Source organism: Lepus europaeus, chromosome 16 (genome assembly GCF_033115175.1).
Source record: "Lepus europaeus isolate LE1 chromosome 16, mLepTim1.pri, whole genome shotgun sequence".
Taxonomy (NCBI): domain Eukaryota; kingdom Metazoa; phylum Chordata; class Mammalia; order Lagomorpha; family Leporidae; genus Lepus; species Lepus europaeus.
This window is the reverse complement of record NC_084842.1, coordinates 41,492,904-41,506,150: the sequence shown is the minus strand read 5'-3', so window position 1 is coordinate 41,506,150 and position 13,247 is coordinate 41,492,904. Positions and strand designations below refer to the sequence as shown.

General features: G+C 38.0%; 2 protein-coding genes across 9 annotated transcripts in view; one reads left to right on the top strand and one right to left on the bottom strand.

Moving 5' to 3' along the window:
* The window catches only part of ENTPD4 (ectonucleoside triphosphate diphosphohydrolase 4), an 84,158-nt gene extending 73,434 nt beyond the window's left edge, over window positions 1-10,724 (top strand). The window contains exon 14 of one of the 2 annotated variants that reach the window (XM_062212988.1): window positions 10,697-10,724. In XM_062212988.1, coding sequence (XP_062068972.1) covers window positions 10,697-10,709 — 13 coding nt within the window. In that variant the 3' untranslated portion in view covers window positions 10,710-10,724. Of the gene's footprint in view, window positions 1-4,043; window positions 4,093-10,696 lie in introns of those variants that run through there. The other variant, XM_062212987.1, reaches the window with a different exon arrangement.
* Window positions 1-13,247, bottom strand: part of LOC133774949 (probable ATP-dependent RNA helicase DDX60) — a 97,184-nt gene that overhangs the window by 9,269 nt on the left and 74,668 nt on the right. For all 7 annotated transcript variants that reach the window (XM_062212975.1, XM_062212977.1, XM_062212979.1 and 4 more), the window contains exons 29-35: window positions 12,785-12,889; window positions 9,984-10,184; window positions 6,684-6,788; window positions 6,276-6,417; window positions 3,045-3,166; window positions 2,064-2,211; window positions 5-147 (exon numbers count right to left, since the gene is read on the bottom strand). In XM_062212975.1, coding sequence (XP_062068959.1) covers window positions 5-147; window positions 2,064-2,211; window positions 3,045-3,166; window positions 6,276-6,417; window positions 6,684-6,788; window positions 9,984-10,184; window positions 12,785-12,889 — 966 coding nt within the window. The remainder of the gene's footprint in view (window positions 1-4; window positions 148-2,063; window positions 2,212-3,044; window positions 3,167-6,275; window positions 6,418-6,683; window positions 6,789-9,983; window positions 10,185-12,784; window positions 12,890-13,247) is intronic.

Here is a 13,247-nt window from a genome sequence, read left to right as displayed (position 1 = left end):
TTACATGATTTGAAATTTCTGGTTGAAGTAAATCACTATCAAAATTTCCAGACAGACAAGCAAATGGCGAAATAGCTACTCTTGCTTCCTTGCAGTTCATCAAGTGAGACACAAGTTGAGAGCCTTCACATTCTTTACCTGTGAATTCTGACCAAAATAAATTGGGAAAGATTAGTTTTTTGTGTGTTTTGTTTTTCTATTTATTTTGAAAGGCAGAGCTACAGAGAGAGAGAGAGTGTTTGTTCATTCTTCCATCCGCTTGTTCACTCCCCAGATGGTTGCAATGACTGGAGCTGCACCATCTGAAGCCAGGAGCCGGAGCTTTTTCCAGGTTCCCCACAGGGGTGCAGGGGCCCAAGGACTTGGGCCATCTTCCACTGCCTTCTGAGGCCATAGTAGGGAGCTGGATCATAAGTTGGAGCAGTCGGGTCTCGAACTGGTGCCCATATGGGATTCTGGCACTGCAGGCAGTGGCTTCACCAGCTACGCCACAGCGCTGGCCCCAAAAGATTAGTTTTTAAAACTCAACCAAATTGTTAAACCTTCATTCTTGCTGTGGACTGTGCTACAAGGGGAGCCAGTTGACTTTCCAGGGCCTATATCACAACGAAGCCTGAAAAAGCTCTCACAGACAGGGGGCAGCACAGCTTGGGACAGACTACACAGCAACTTAATTGTTAGTATCATTATCACAAAATTGTTTTCTTATATTATAATGGCTTTGGAACAACAGGAATAAAACACTAAGTTTAAATTGTATACTCCCACAACAGAGAACTGTCATTAACATGGTACTTTTTAACCACTGAATTCAGAGTTGTCCTCAGAATCTTTCTAGACATGGTGTTCCAAGCTGCCACTCTTCATAGGTTTGGAAGTGGCATATAAGAAGAAATACATTTTTTTCAATCATGCTCTTATGAAGCACTAGATCATACATCCAAATTGGGTTTGTACTAGAGGCAGAACATTCACACACCTTCAGTGCCCCTCCTCTGTGAGGTTCACAGTGGTCCACCATTATTGCCTAATTTCATTCATGCCGCTTCCTATTTTATCAGGGTCCAGGAAGCTACAAGCTCTATCTATTTGAATTTTCCCCACTGGAGATGCTAGGGTATAGTGAAACAAAGAAGTTGCTACCCACAGCTCAGTGCTTTCTCTTTATCTATCAACCTTCTTATTTCCCTAGAAGGTTTCCATGGATTATTTCATTAAAAAGAAAAATAATGGGGCTGGTGTGGCTTAGCAGGTAAAGCTACCACTTGCGATGTCACCAGTTCGAGACCCGGCTGCTCCGCTTCCCATCCAGCTCCCTGCTAATGTGTCTGGGAAAGCAGTGGAAGATGATCCAAGTGCTTGGTCTCCTGCACCCATGTGGGAGACCTGGGTCAATCTCCCAGTTCCTGGCTTCAGCCTGGCCCAGCCCTGGCCGTTGTAGCCATTTGGGGAGTCAACCAGTGGATGGAAGACCTCTTTCTCTGTAACTCTGCCTTTCAAATTAATAAAATAAATCTTTAAAAAAGTAAAAACATACATGAATGTTCTTTGCTACCTGCCAAACACTATCTTAAGATATTGACATATATTGATTATGAAAAGCTTACCAATACTAAGTAGATAATGTTATTTCCTTTCTTGTATATCTGTTGAGGAAAATTAAGCCATAAATTTGCTTGCCCAAGATCTCAGACTGTTAAGTACTAGAGCCTGACTTTGGACCTGAGGAGGAATCTGCCACAGTCTATGTTCACGAACACTAAGCATATTTTCCCTCAAGATAAAGAGTGACAGAATTAATTTTTGTCTTAATCTCAGAGTTGTGCTTAATCCATTTTTCAGGTTCAGCCCCAAAGCAGCCTTTAATCAACATGCTTTATAAATGACTCCATTAGGTTTCATTGTCCTTATCCTTTTCTAATTATTATAACTCTCTTTGGAAAGCAGGTGGAGTGTCCTCATTCCAGGGGCATTCCTGGAACTCCTCCCTTCTGAAAAAAAATATTCTTCTGCAAGATTTTCTGTTTTTCCAGTGTTCCACAGTGGAGATAAAATACACTTACCAATTTTTGATAATGGAAGTTCATATTCCTGTTTCATATCAGCCAATTTGGAAACGATTTGTAGGAAAGATGCAAAGTCCTTTGTAACATTCATGTTATACTCATTTAAAGCAGCACTGAAATCTTCAGGAAGATCATCAAGGAATACCTAGAGGTCAAACATTTTCATAAAGAGGTGTCTACATTCCTTAAAAACTGAATCTTTGGAAGAATGTTGCAATAGAATTCTATAGTTATCTGCTTATTCAATGATGCCATTGTTTTATTCTTTGATTTGTGGAGTTGAGGTAACGTTTGTTTTTTGTTTCTTTTTGCATTTACAAAAAAATAGCTTCTTTCATTGTATTTGTAATGATTGTTTTTAATAGAGATATGGACTCTTCTAAGTTGAATGTAACTTAAACAGAGTGATTATATAACATTTCAAGGATGTACATGTGATGAAAAAGTGACGATAGGTCAATGACTAAAGCATGGTTACGAGTACAGAGGACAGTCTGTGAGGGCACAGATGGCTAATTCAACATAGTGGGGTTAGACAATACAAATTAACTCTTCGTTTTTTTTATCCACAGTATCTTTTCACTGAGATTTCTAGTATAAACCTATTTCTTGCCCATATTCCCACCTGAAGGTAAAAAGATCCCAAGGGCACTATTGATTCAAGGATGAGGAAGTCTGTTTCATGTAATATATAATTATCTATACATTTTGAGGTTACTTAATGCTGTAGTTTGATGAGTACTTTATAAAATGAGAATCATGAATTGGACTTTGATACTTATTTTGCTTGTGGGATTAACCTTTTGATATATTTACAGAAGCAGACGTCTGAACTACAAATTAAATACCACATTGATTATAAGAAGAACACAATTTTCATAAAACAAATGAACTATCCAATGTTAACAAAAGTCAGTTTCTTATAGGATCTATTTAATGCTGTTAACTATTAAATTTTATTAGAGTCATACATTTTACCTTTGACTGATAAAACTTTAAGGTAGTATCTTGGAACTTTGCTGGAAGATACCTTCTTCCAAACAGATTTGCCAATACCAATAATAACTTTTCCATAGTATCTTGGGAAAAATGCTTTGAGCCTATTCAAAATAAAGGATTTTGTTATAAATGTGAAAAATTGTAATTACATTGTTTCATATTTAAATTGACTATGATATTTCCTGGAAACTAAGCTTTTGTGGCAGCTGAGTAAGGACTACATTTGCTGGCAGTTTTCTTCTGTGTTGACTCTTTCATTCTTGCCACTCTCACCATAGTTCAGATCCTAGTCATCCCAACCCTAAATTGCCATGTCACTTTTCCTAGATTTCCTTACTTTAGCCTACCCTAGTAAAGGATCAGTTGTCCTAAAGAATCTTACAATAACTTTTTTCTCATCTACAAGTCTCTGATATCTCCATGCTTTCCAAACAAAATCTAACTTCCTTAGTTTAGCATTTTAGTCTTTTTAAAATTCAGCCCACAAATACTCTCCCAGCATTATCTCCCAACTGCCACTCATAGTAAGTTATTGTTAACTTGAGTTACTTCAGGTAAGCACTTTTCTATAGTGTTTAAAAACTTGCTACATTTATATTACAACACTGTTGATAAAAGATGAAATCAACAGAGATGTCCATAAGTAGATGAACAGACTAAGAAAATGTGATATAGATATATAATGGACTATTATTCAATTATAACAAAGAATGGAATCCTGTCATTTGCAGCAAAATAGATAGAACTAAAGGACATGTTGAGTAAATTAACCCAGAAGTAGAAACAAATATCACATGTTCTTTCTCAAATGGAAACACTGAAAAAGAAAAAGTTGATGTAAAAATCCCAACAGTGGTTATTATAAACTGCATGGAAGGACTAGGGGGAGGTTGGGCAATAGATACCAAAGCAGTCAGTTAGAAGGAACTGTGGAGAGACTATACTTAACAACATATTCTTTTTATTTTGAAAAACTAGGAAAACGTGGAAGGCTCCAAACATTAAGAAATGATAAGGAGGGGCCAGCACAATGGCATTCCATATGGGCACTGGTTTGAGTTCCAGCTGCTCCAGTTCCAATCTAGCTTCCTGCTAGTGTGCCTAGGAAAGCAGTGGAAGATGGCCCGGGTGCTTGGGTCTCTGCACCCACATGGGAGACCTGGATGAAGCTCCTGGCTCCTGGCTTCAGCTTGGCTCAGCCCTGGCTGTTGTGGCCATTTGAGGAGTAAACCAACGGTTCACGCTTTAAGATATTTCTCTAGCTCTGACTTTCAAATAAAAATAGATACATCTTTAAGCAAAAAATCTATGTATATATAAAGAAGTGATAAGGAAAAGAAAATGCTAATTACCTGATTTGATCAGTACATGCTGTATTTACGTATTAAATATGACATTGTACCCCATAAATATGTACAAATATTATTTGCTGAGCAAAAATTTTAAAAATGTGTTAATTTTTTCAAAAATGCTACATTTAATAACTTAGGTTCTGGAGTCAGACTACTTATAAATAAATCTTGATTCTGACTTATTAAACTTATGGGATGATGTGAATTTATTTAACTTCTCTGTGCCCCAGTGTCATTTCCCAAATGATGCTAGTCTTAGTACCTGCCTCGTAAAGTTGTCAAATTTTCCGTACCTATGATTACACACATACCTAACCCCCATCAGGCAACACAACTGTACGTGTGGTTGCCTGAAATCATTTATCTTATGGAGTTTTTGGAAGAATGTTTTTTTTTTTTGAAAGTTTTACTTATTTATTTCAAAGTCAGAGCTACAGAGAGAGGGAGAATCAGAGGGACAGAAAGATCCATCCACTGGTTTATTCCCCAGATGGCTGCAATGACAAGGACTGAGCCAGGCTGAAATCAGGAGCCAGATGCTTCTTCCAGGTCTCCCACATGGGTGGCAGGGATCCAAACACTTGGGCCGTGTTCCACTGCTTTTCCCAAGCCATTAGAGAGCTGGATTGGAAGTGGAGCAGCCAGGATACAAACTGGTGTCCATACGGAATGCTAGCATCACACGCAGTGGCTTTAGCCACTATGCCACAACACTGGTCCCAAGAATGGTAATTTTTTTAGTACCCTTGTTTCACAGAACAATTCATGTTTAGAGCAAGGTGACTGAACCTATTATGCAAAGTAGAATGTTCTATTGATTAATGGTTGAAGATAAAATAATGTTGTGAAAGACATTGAATTCACTAGCATTAGAAAATATAACTTTAGGGGCTGCGGCTGTGGCACAGTGGATTAACACCCTGGCCTGAAGCGCTGGCATCCCATATGGGCGCCAGTTTGAGACCCGGCTGCTCCTCTTCTGATCCGATCTCTGCTGTGGCCTGGGAAAGCAGTGAAAGATGACCCAAGCCCTTGGGCCCCTGCACCCGTGTGGGAGACCCGGAGGAAGCTCCTGGCTCCTGGCTTCGGATCGGCGCAGCTCCGGCCGTTGCGGCCAACTGGGGAGTGAACCATCGGATGGAAGACCTCTCTCTCTCTCTTTCTGCCTCTCCTCTCTCTGTGTAATTCTGACTTTCAAATAAATAAATAAACCTAAAAAAAAAAGAAAATATAACTATATACAAATATAAAAGGAAATATTTTAGGAACACTGTATAAAGGATTTATTGTTTAAATGTACCACAAACTGTGGTAAATGGAATCCATTAAAAAATTTATAGGGCATGAACAAAATTTTGGTGTTTTAGAAAACAAGATCCTAGATTATACAATATAATGTTACCTATGTAAGTATGCCATATAATTATATTCAAAGAAAATTTGATTAAAAGAAAATATTCATAAATAGAGTGATTATTTGTGGATAGTGGAATTATGAGTAATCTTATTTTTAACATGGATTCAACTATCTTTTTGCTAGGATAAACACATATTTAAGTAAATATTCTTTATATATTATGTATTATTTGCTATGTTCTAGATCCTAGAGGGCAAGGAAAGACTGAAGGTAATTTCCCAGAAAAGTAGAAATTGTAAAATAGGTGTCACAAAGTCTGTCTCTCTCCCAAATAATCTGTATTAGTACATATTTCACATTGTTTTCTCTGATTTGGGTACCTGTAAATTATTTACATATTCACTGTATTTTCTTTGTTGGAAAAATATTCCCAAAGTGCTGACTTTCTACAGATCCATTAGTGGTTTTAGACTATATATGCACATGAAAGCTCAAGCTTACCTTTCCTGGTAGGCTGGCAAAGATTATGGAAAAGTCCTCTTACAAGAAAATAGACAAAAACGAGATTAGAAGGCTCATGATAATGCAAATGCGATACAAGTCCAGCAAAACCCATTGGGTTACCTTCTTGATCTATATAGCACTAAAAAACAAAAAGAATTCATTAGTTTGACTAAACTCACTACATAATTACTTACATAACTGCTTATTAGGTGCTATTTTATAATGGTATTTAATGCCAATGTGCGACATAGATAACTATTACATACTCCAACTTTGATAATTATGTCAATTATTAGTAATATTAATCATTGGATATAACCTTCGAAAGACGACATTTAGTTCAACATGACAAGGAATCTGCCTATCAGCAGTGCTACTGCTCCAGAAGACAAAGCACAAGCATACCTCTTTCATCAGGAATTGCAAAGAAAACAAGAAGTAAAGTTTTAGCATCTCCATGACTCTGGGTTGTTTGAAGGACAGCAGTGAATGTTTGAGCACAGACAGCACCTTTAAGAAATAGGACTTTTGTTTACTCCACGTTAAGTGTTATGACATAATTTGTAAATAATAATCTATATTATAAAATATATATCAGCAATACATTAGGTTCAATTTCCCATTATTGTACTATGATCTTACATGTCACACCCTTCCTTTAACACAGTAGAACACATAAAATAGAACTGTCAGAAAAGAAACACTGCCAAATAAACTGATAATAAAAGCCATTTCAGCGGGCTGGCATGGTGGCACAGCAGGTAAAGCTGCTTCCTATAACACCAGCATTTCACAGGGGCACCAGTTTGTGTCCTGGCTGCCACCTACATGGGAGACATGGATGAAGCTTCTGGCTCCTGGCTTTGGCTTGGCCAGCCCTGGCTGTTGTGGACATCTGGGGAGAGAACCAGAGGACGGAAGATCTCTCTCTCTCTGCCTCTCCCTCTCTGTCTTAACTCTGCTTTTTAGTTTTTGTTTTTTTTTTTCATGCTATTCTAGTTTGAGTTTATAACTCTTGAATTGTTCTGGAAGAGAAAAAATCCATTAGTCCATGTTGTATAATTGGTGCAAAAATAATAGAACTAGGTTTTTTAAAACAAACAAAAAAATACTGCTTGGTTTCTAGTGTAAAGCAGTACTGAGGTTCACAGGTATTTCAGCTTCACAGTAAGAGGAAAACCCCCACCATCACTGGCTGCCTTTGGACCGGAGAGTGTATAGAACCTTGGAAGAATCTGTATTTACTTTAAGCCCAGTGGTCTAGGAGGAAGGAAGAAAGGACGGAGGCGACAGGGATGTACTTTCCAGCTCCTGCACTGCTGGGTGATACATTTTCAAGGCAGCAAAAGTAGCTTTTCCTACAAACTCCTCTCCCTCGGATGCCACATGTATTCAGAGGTGGCAAGAGTCAGCAAGCAGTGGAGCAGTAAGGACCTGAGCGATGATGCATGGTGGCTCACTGTAACTTTAGTGGTGTAGCCTCCATAGTTTTATTAAAACAGCAAAATCCTGACATCACTGCACACTGTAGTCACTAGTCATTAATTATACAGATGTAATCAGTGCATTAGCAAGGCCAGCAGCAGAAGACAGGTCATCTTTCAGTTCTGAAAAGCTACATAAGATGATCTTATACTGATACTTGGGCCAAAAACTATCCACCCGGCCTCAGGTCTCAAAGGGCATTCAAACAGGAATGAGGTGCACAGAGTGAAGCCAGAAGAATTTCACATACCATACTGCTAGGCAAACCACTAGATTTTGGCAGATATATCTTCATTCATATATGATAAAACAGAAAAACCTATAAGAGATCAATTTCTATAGATATTTGCAAGATTGTTCAGTCATACCACAAATATATACTGAATGTCTATACCAAAAGAGACAACAAACACAGTTGGCCTTAGAGTACTTAACAATGCATTGGGATATATAGAGAAAATAACCAAATATGATAGAGGTACATAGATGATGTACATAAGACAGATGATAGATTTAATGCTGTATAAGAAATGATGAGTACTGAATAAGGAGCATTGTCAAAGCAGCAGATAGGGAAGCACTTAAACTTTAGAAGGGAAGGAGAAGGTAGGCTTCACTAAGGAATGATAAAGCTAAGAATTTATGAGGGAAAAGAGGAAGCAAGGTCATGCACATATCTGAGGGAGATCTTAGAAATAAAAGAAACAGCAAGAGCTGTGATCTTCATACTGCACTGTGCCTGGAGTGTTCATGGAGCAGACAGCGGGCCATGTGGAAGAACAGTTCCAGTTAATGAGATCAGATTCTGCACAGCCTCCCAGACTAGGACAAGAATATTGACTTCTACTGTAAAAAAAGGTCTGACCTATGAAAATTGCTTCTGTATGCAGCAAAATTGTTTTAGAAAATTATTTGGCATCCTCAATGGAATCCAAATGACATGGCTTCTAAGAGAGAGGGCACAGCAACATATGGTATATAGATAATATAAATTGGCATTCTAAAAGTAACACATTTCTGTGATATGAAGAAGGGACAAATAAAGTAGTGAAGAATTTCAGAAAAGCATAGAAGTACCGTAGCAGAATTAGAATCTGCTTTTGTATTACTAAAGAACAGAACTGACACCTTGAAGAGCTGTACCAGTGAAGCAGAAGGTAAGTTTTGTTATATTCTCTCATAAAGAATGAAAAATTGTAATGAAGATCCAAAAAGGGGGTTTCAATTTAAAAATTCTAGCTTTTCCTAGAAAATAAATTGAACAATTAAGCAAACAAATAGGGAAATGATTTAAGAAATATTTTTGTTCAGTTAATGAAATGTCAGAGCATTGCATAACCATGGGAATATACATAATGCTACCAAACTGTGCACTTAACGTGATTAAGATGGTAAATTTTAATCTAAAATGATCAAATACGTAGGACCAGCCAACAAATCCCAAGAGACCTAGAATAATTACTGCCTCAGCAAACAGCATTTATTTAACTGGGCACACTAATTCACATACCAAAACAGGCAAGAGTAGGTCTCTTTTAACAATGCATCTTCAAAGAGACAAAAATCAGGTTATTATGAATTTTAAATCTCATTTTGGGTTTGGACACAAAATATTTAAGTAAATCAGATAAATTTTATAACCTTATTCTGAAGTCTGATTACATTTAACTACATCAGTATTTAAAAACTTAATGCACATTCTTGCCTAGAAAAATGACTAGAAAAAATGCTTAAATGATAATATGATCATCTTTAGATATTAGACTTAGGTAGGCATGAACACTTTCAATCCTTCTTTCAACTTTCTACATTTCCCAAATATTATTTTAAAAAGTTAGGTTGCTTTCCTGTGAAAAATAAACTTATTAATTACAAAATCATAAAAATGAATCTGCTTGTTTCTAATTGGTAGAACCAATAATCTAATCTTTTTAAAATCCATTGCCAATATCCTTAATTGCTGCCTATGAAATGTAAATCTAATCCAGCGTGATTTCCAGTGCCCATCCAGACACAAATTCTAGGTCTGATAATGGAACCAAATATGACTGATCATTCTCTTAGTGGTTCCCAATCTTTTCCTATCTAAGACTTTATAAAGCATTAATAAGACTGGTGAAAGTTAAGAGATATGGCTACAAACTTCCAAAAGAACAGCAGACTCAACCAGAGTCAGGTCAGTGATGAAGACTGAATCTCAGACAGTGGCCAGTGCAGTACCTTGGCCTTGGCGTCCTCTGGGTCATCTCCCCGGGAAACCAACAGCATGAGTCGCAGGATCAAAGTGATGCTGAAAGGGAACTGTCCTCTCAGTTCAGGAACTTTGGATTTTATGAGTTTTTCTATTTTGGGCAATGGAATATTAAAGAAATACACATCTCCTAGATGGTCCTGGCCTCGTCTTCCAGCCCGACCAGACATCTGGAAACAGAACAGAATCACAACTTGAAAAATCTCTAAATACTTTCCCTATCATAGTTTAACAATTGAACCTATTACATTGTTTTGGAGAAAGTAAATTGTGCCTATGTCCAACCATTAATTAATTGAAACTAATGTCCAGTTAGTAAGGCTTAGAAAACTTGCCATGACTGAGACAGAGCTGGACAACTATACACTTACCATTATGATATACTTTTTCATGCTATTAATCATACTAGGCATTTATATAATGATTTAAAACCAAGAACAATAAGAAAAGGCCTGATTTCAAGTTCTACTACCCCAATTTTTTCTCCTTCATTCTCTATCTCATCTCTTTGTCTTCAAATGTTCATTTGTTCACAAATGTTGAGTTATAAATTAGCATAAAAGAAATGTACAAATTGAGGAAATATATAAGTAAGACAAAATTCAGGAATATTGTTATTATAATGTAAAATAAGAAGTCTTTTCATTTATTAAGTGCTATGGCGTATTATTTTCTTACACAGAACTCAGAATTGACATATGAGAAACATATCATCATTTTCCCCTTGTACATTGGAAATTGGGGCACAGGGAACAGAAGAAATTGCCCATAGGCAAGCAACCAGAAAGTGGAGGATACAGGACTCAAACCCTGGCATGTCTATTTCCAAGTCCATCATCCCAAATATCTCAACATCTTCTACATAGGAGGTTCCCAGAGATGACGCAGGAGGCAAGTTCATGAGTACACTGCCAAGTGGAAATAAAAAATCAGGGGCAGGTAAATTGGTGGAAATAAGAGGATGTGATATTGGATCAGAACAAGGCTGGTAAGTAGAAGAAGACACGTTTAGAGGGGCAGACGTGGAGTGGTGCTTCAAACCACTGCTGAGTTTCCCACATCCCATATCAGAGTGCCTGGTTTGAATCCCAACCACTCTGTGCCTCCTACCCAGCTTTCTGCTAATGCAGCTCCCGAGAGGCAGGGGATGATGGCTCTGCTACTTGGGTTTTTATTTCTCAAGATTTACTTATTAAAAAAGCAGAGTTACAGAGAGGCAGAGGCAGAGAGAGATCTTCCATCCTCTGGTTCACTCCCCAGATGGCCACAATGGCTGGAGCTGTGCCGTTCCAAAGCCAAGAGCCAGGAGCTTCCTCTGGGTCTTCCACGTGGGTGTGGGGGCCCAAGCACTTGGGCCATCTTCTGCTGCTTTCCCAGGCCATAGCAGAGAGCTGGATCAAAAGTGGAGCAGCCAAGACTCGCATTGGTATCCACATCGGATGGCAGCACTGCAGGCAGTGGCTTTATCTGCTATGCCACAGCGCCGGCCCCTACCTATATTCTTGACTCCTGGCTTTGGCCTGGCCTACACCATCCCCATTGCTGCAGGCATTTGGGAAGTGAATGAGTGGGCGATCTGTCTTACATATACATACATAAATTTTTGAGGGGGGGAAGGAAGAAAGAAAAAGAACTGTTTAAAGAGGAAGGGAAATAGGTACTTTTTTGAAAATAAGAATATGGGGAGTGGGCAGCACTGTGGCCTTGCATGTAAAACCACCTCCTGTGATGCCAGCATCCTGTGTCAGTGCTGGTTCGAGAACTGGCTTCTCCAGTTCTGATCCAGCTGCTTGCTAACGTGCCTGGGAAAAGCAGGGAAAGATGGCTCAAGTGCTTGGACCCCTTCACCCACACGGGAGACCTGGATGAAGCTCTTGGATTCAGATTGGTCCAGTCCCAGTGGTTGGAGCCATTTGGGGAATGAACCTGCAGATGGAAGAGCTCTCTCTCTCCCTACCACCTGCCTTCCCTCCTTCTCTGTTACTCTGCCTTTCAAATAAATAAAATCTTGAAAAAAATTTTTGGGATGCTGTTAGCAGAAATATTCATCAAATATTCCTGAACACGGACACTATATATATAAAGACAAACTATACTGTCTACAGGGCATGGCATAATAAAGAGAGTAACAAATTGAAATTGGTCTAATAATGCAAGGTCAAGAACAAAGAAAGAAAGATACAGAAATTGTGAAGCAAAAGTCCAATACGGGAGAGTACTGAAGAGGGCTCGTAATAGATTGTATGTCTAGAGCAAAGAGGGAGGCATTAAGGTTAACTCCAGAGAGCAAAATCTGTGCAAATGAATGAGTAAATATTTATCAAGCACCTTTCATTTGTATCTGTCTTACAAAGCATTTTACTTCATTCTTATAAACATCCGGGGATAGTAATTAGGAACCACATTCTGAATATAGAAAAGGTGGGATCAGGTAGTTTTGGTATCTTATCCAAGGTCACATACCTGGTTAGTAGTAGTCATATAATTCCAAACTTGTGTGTCTTCCACTATATCACAGTTAAAAACAGCCAGGCATGGATGAATGCCAAGGTGTCTTAGACTGTGAATGGTAGCATGCTTCTAAACTAAAAGGACATACACACACACACACACACACAGACAATTTTTACTATTCTATGGCTATATAAGGAACTTCAAAAGTTCTTGGCAAATCGACTTAAATGGTAAGCTCATTTTGGTACAAAACATGTTTGAAATCTATTCATACAAATATTTCAGCACTACATTAAGGATATGCACATTACAGTACCTGTCTGTAATTTAAAGCATCCAGATAGATGGAGTTTTGAGCAAAAACCACAGATTTACAAGGCATGTTGATTCCCAAAGCAAGTGTTCCAGTAGCTGTCACCACCTAGAAAGAGAATAAAATAATAACTTCATAAAATTTTAATAAAATAAAAGACTTACATGTCTTTGCTGAAAAAACTGAATTCAAATTGCAGGGGAAACACCAGAGACACTATACACATTTCGTATTCTTGCCGTTTCACAAAAGCACCAAATACATTCTAAAATCAAAGCCAACCCAATGCTTCTTCCTTTACACAGAATATTCTTCCAAGTATTTATTTTTCTGGCTCCTTCAATTCTCTGCTACAATGTCACAGGAATCTCTGGACCACCAAGTCTGTAATAACTACTCCATCATTTTCTAACTCTTTGTCCTATAGTAATTGTTTTCGTAGTAGTGATTGCTTCAATAAAATTTC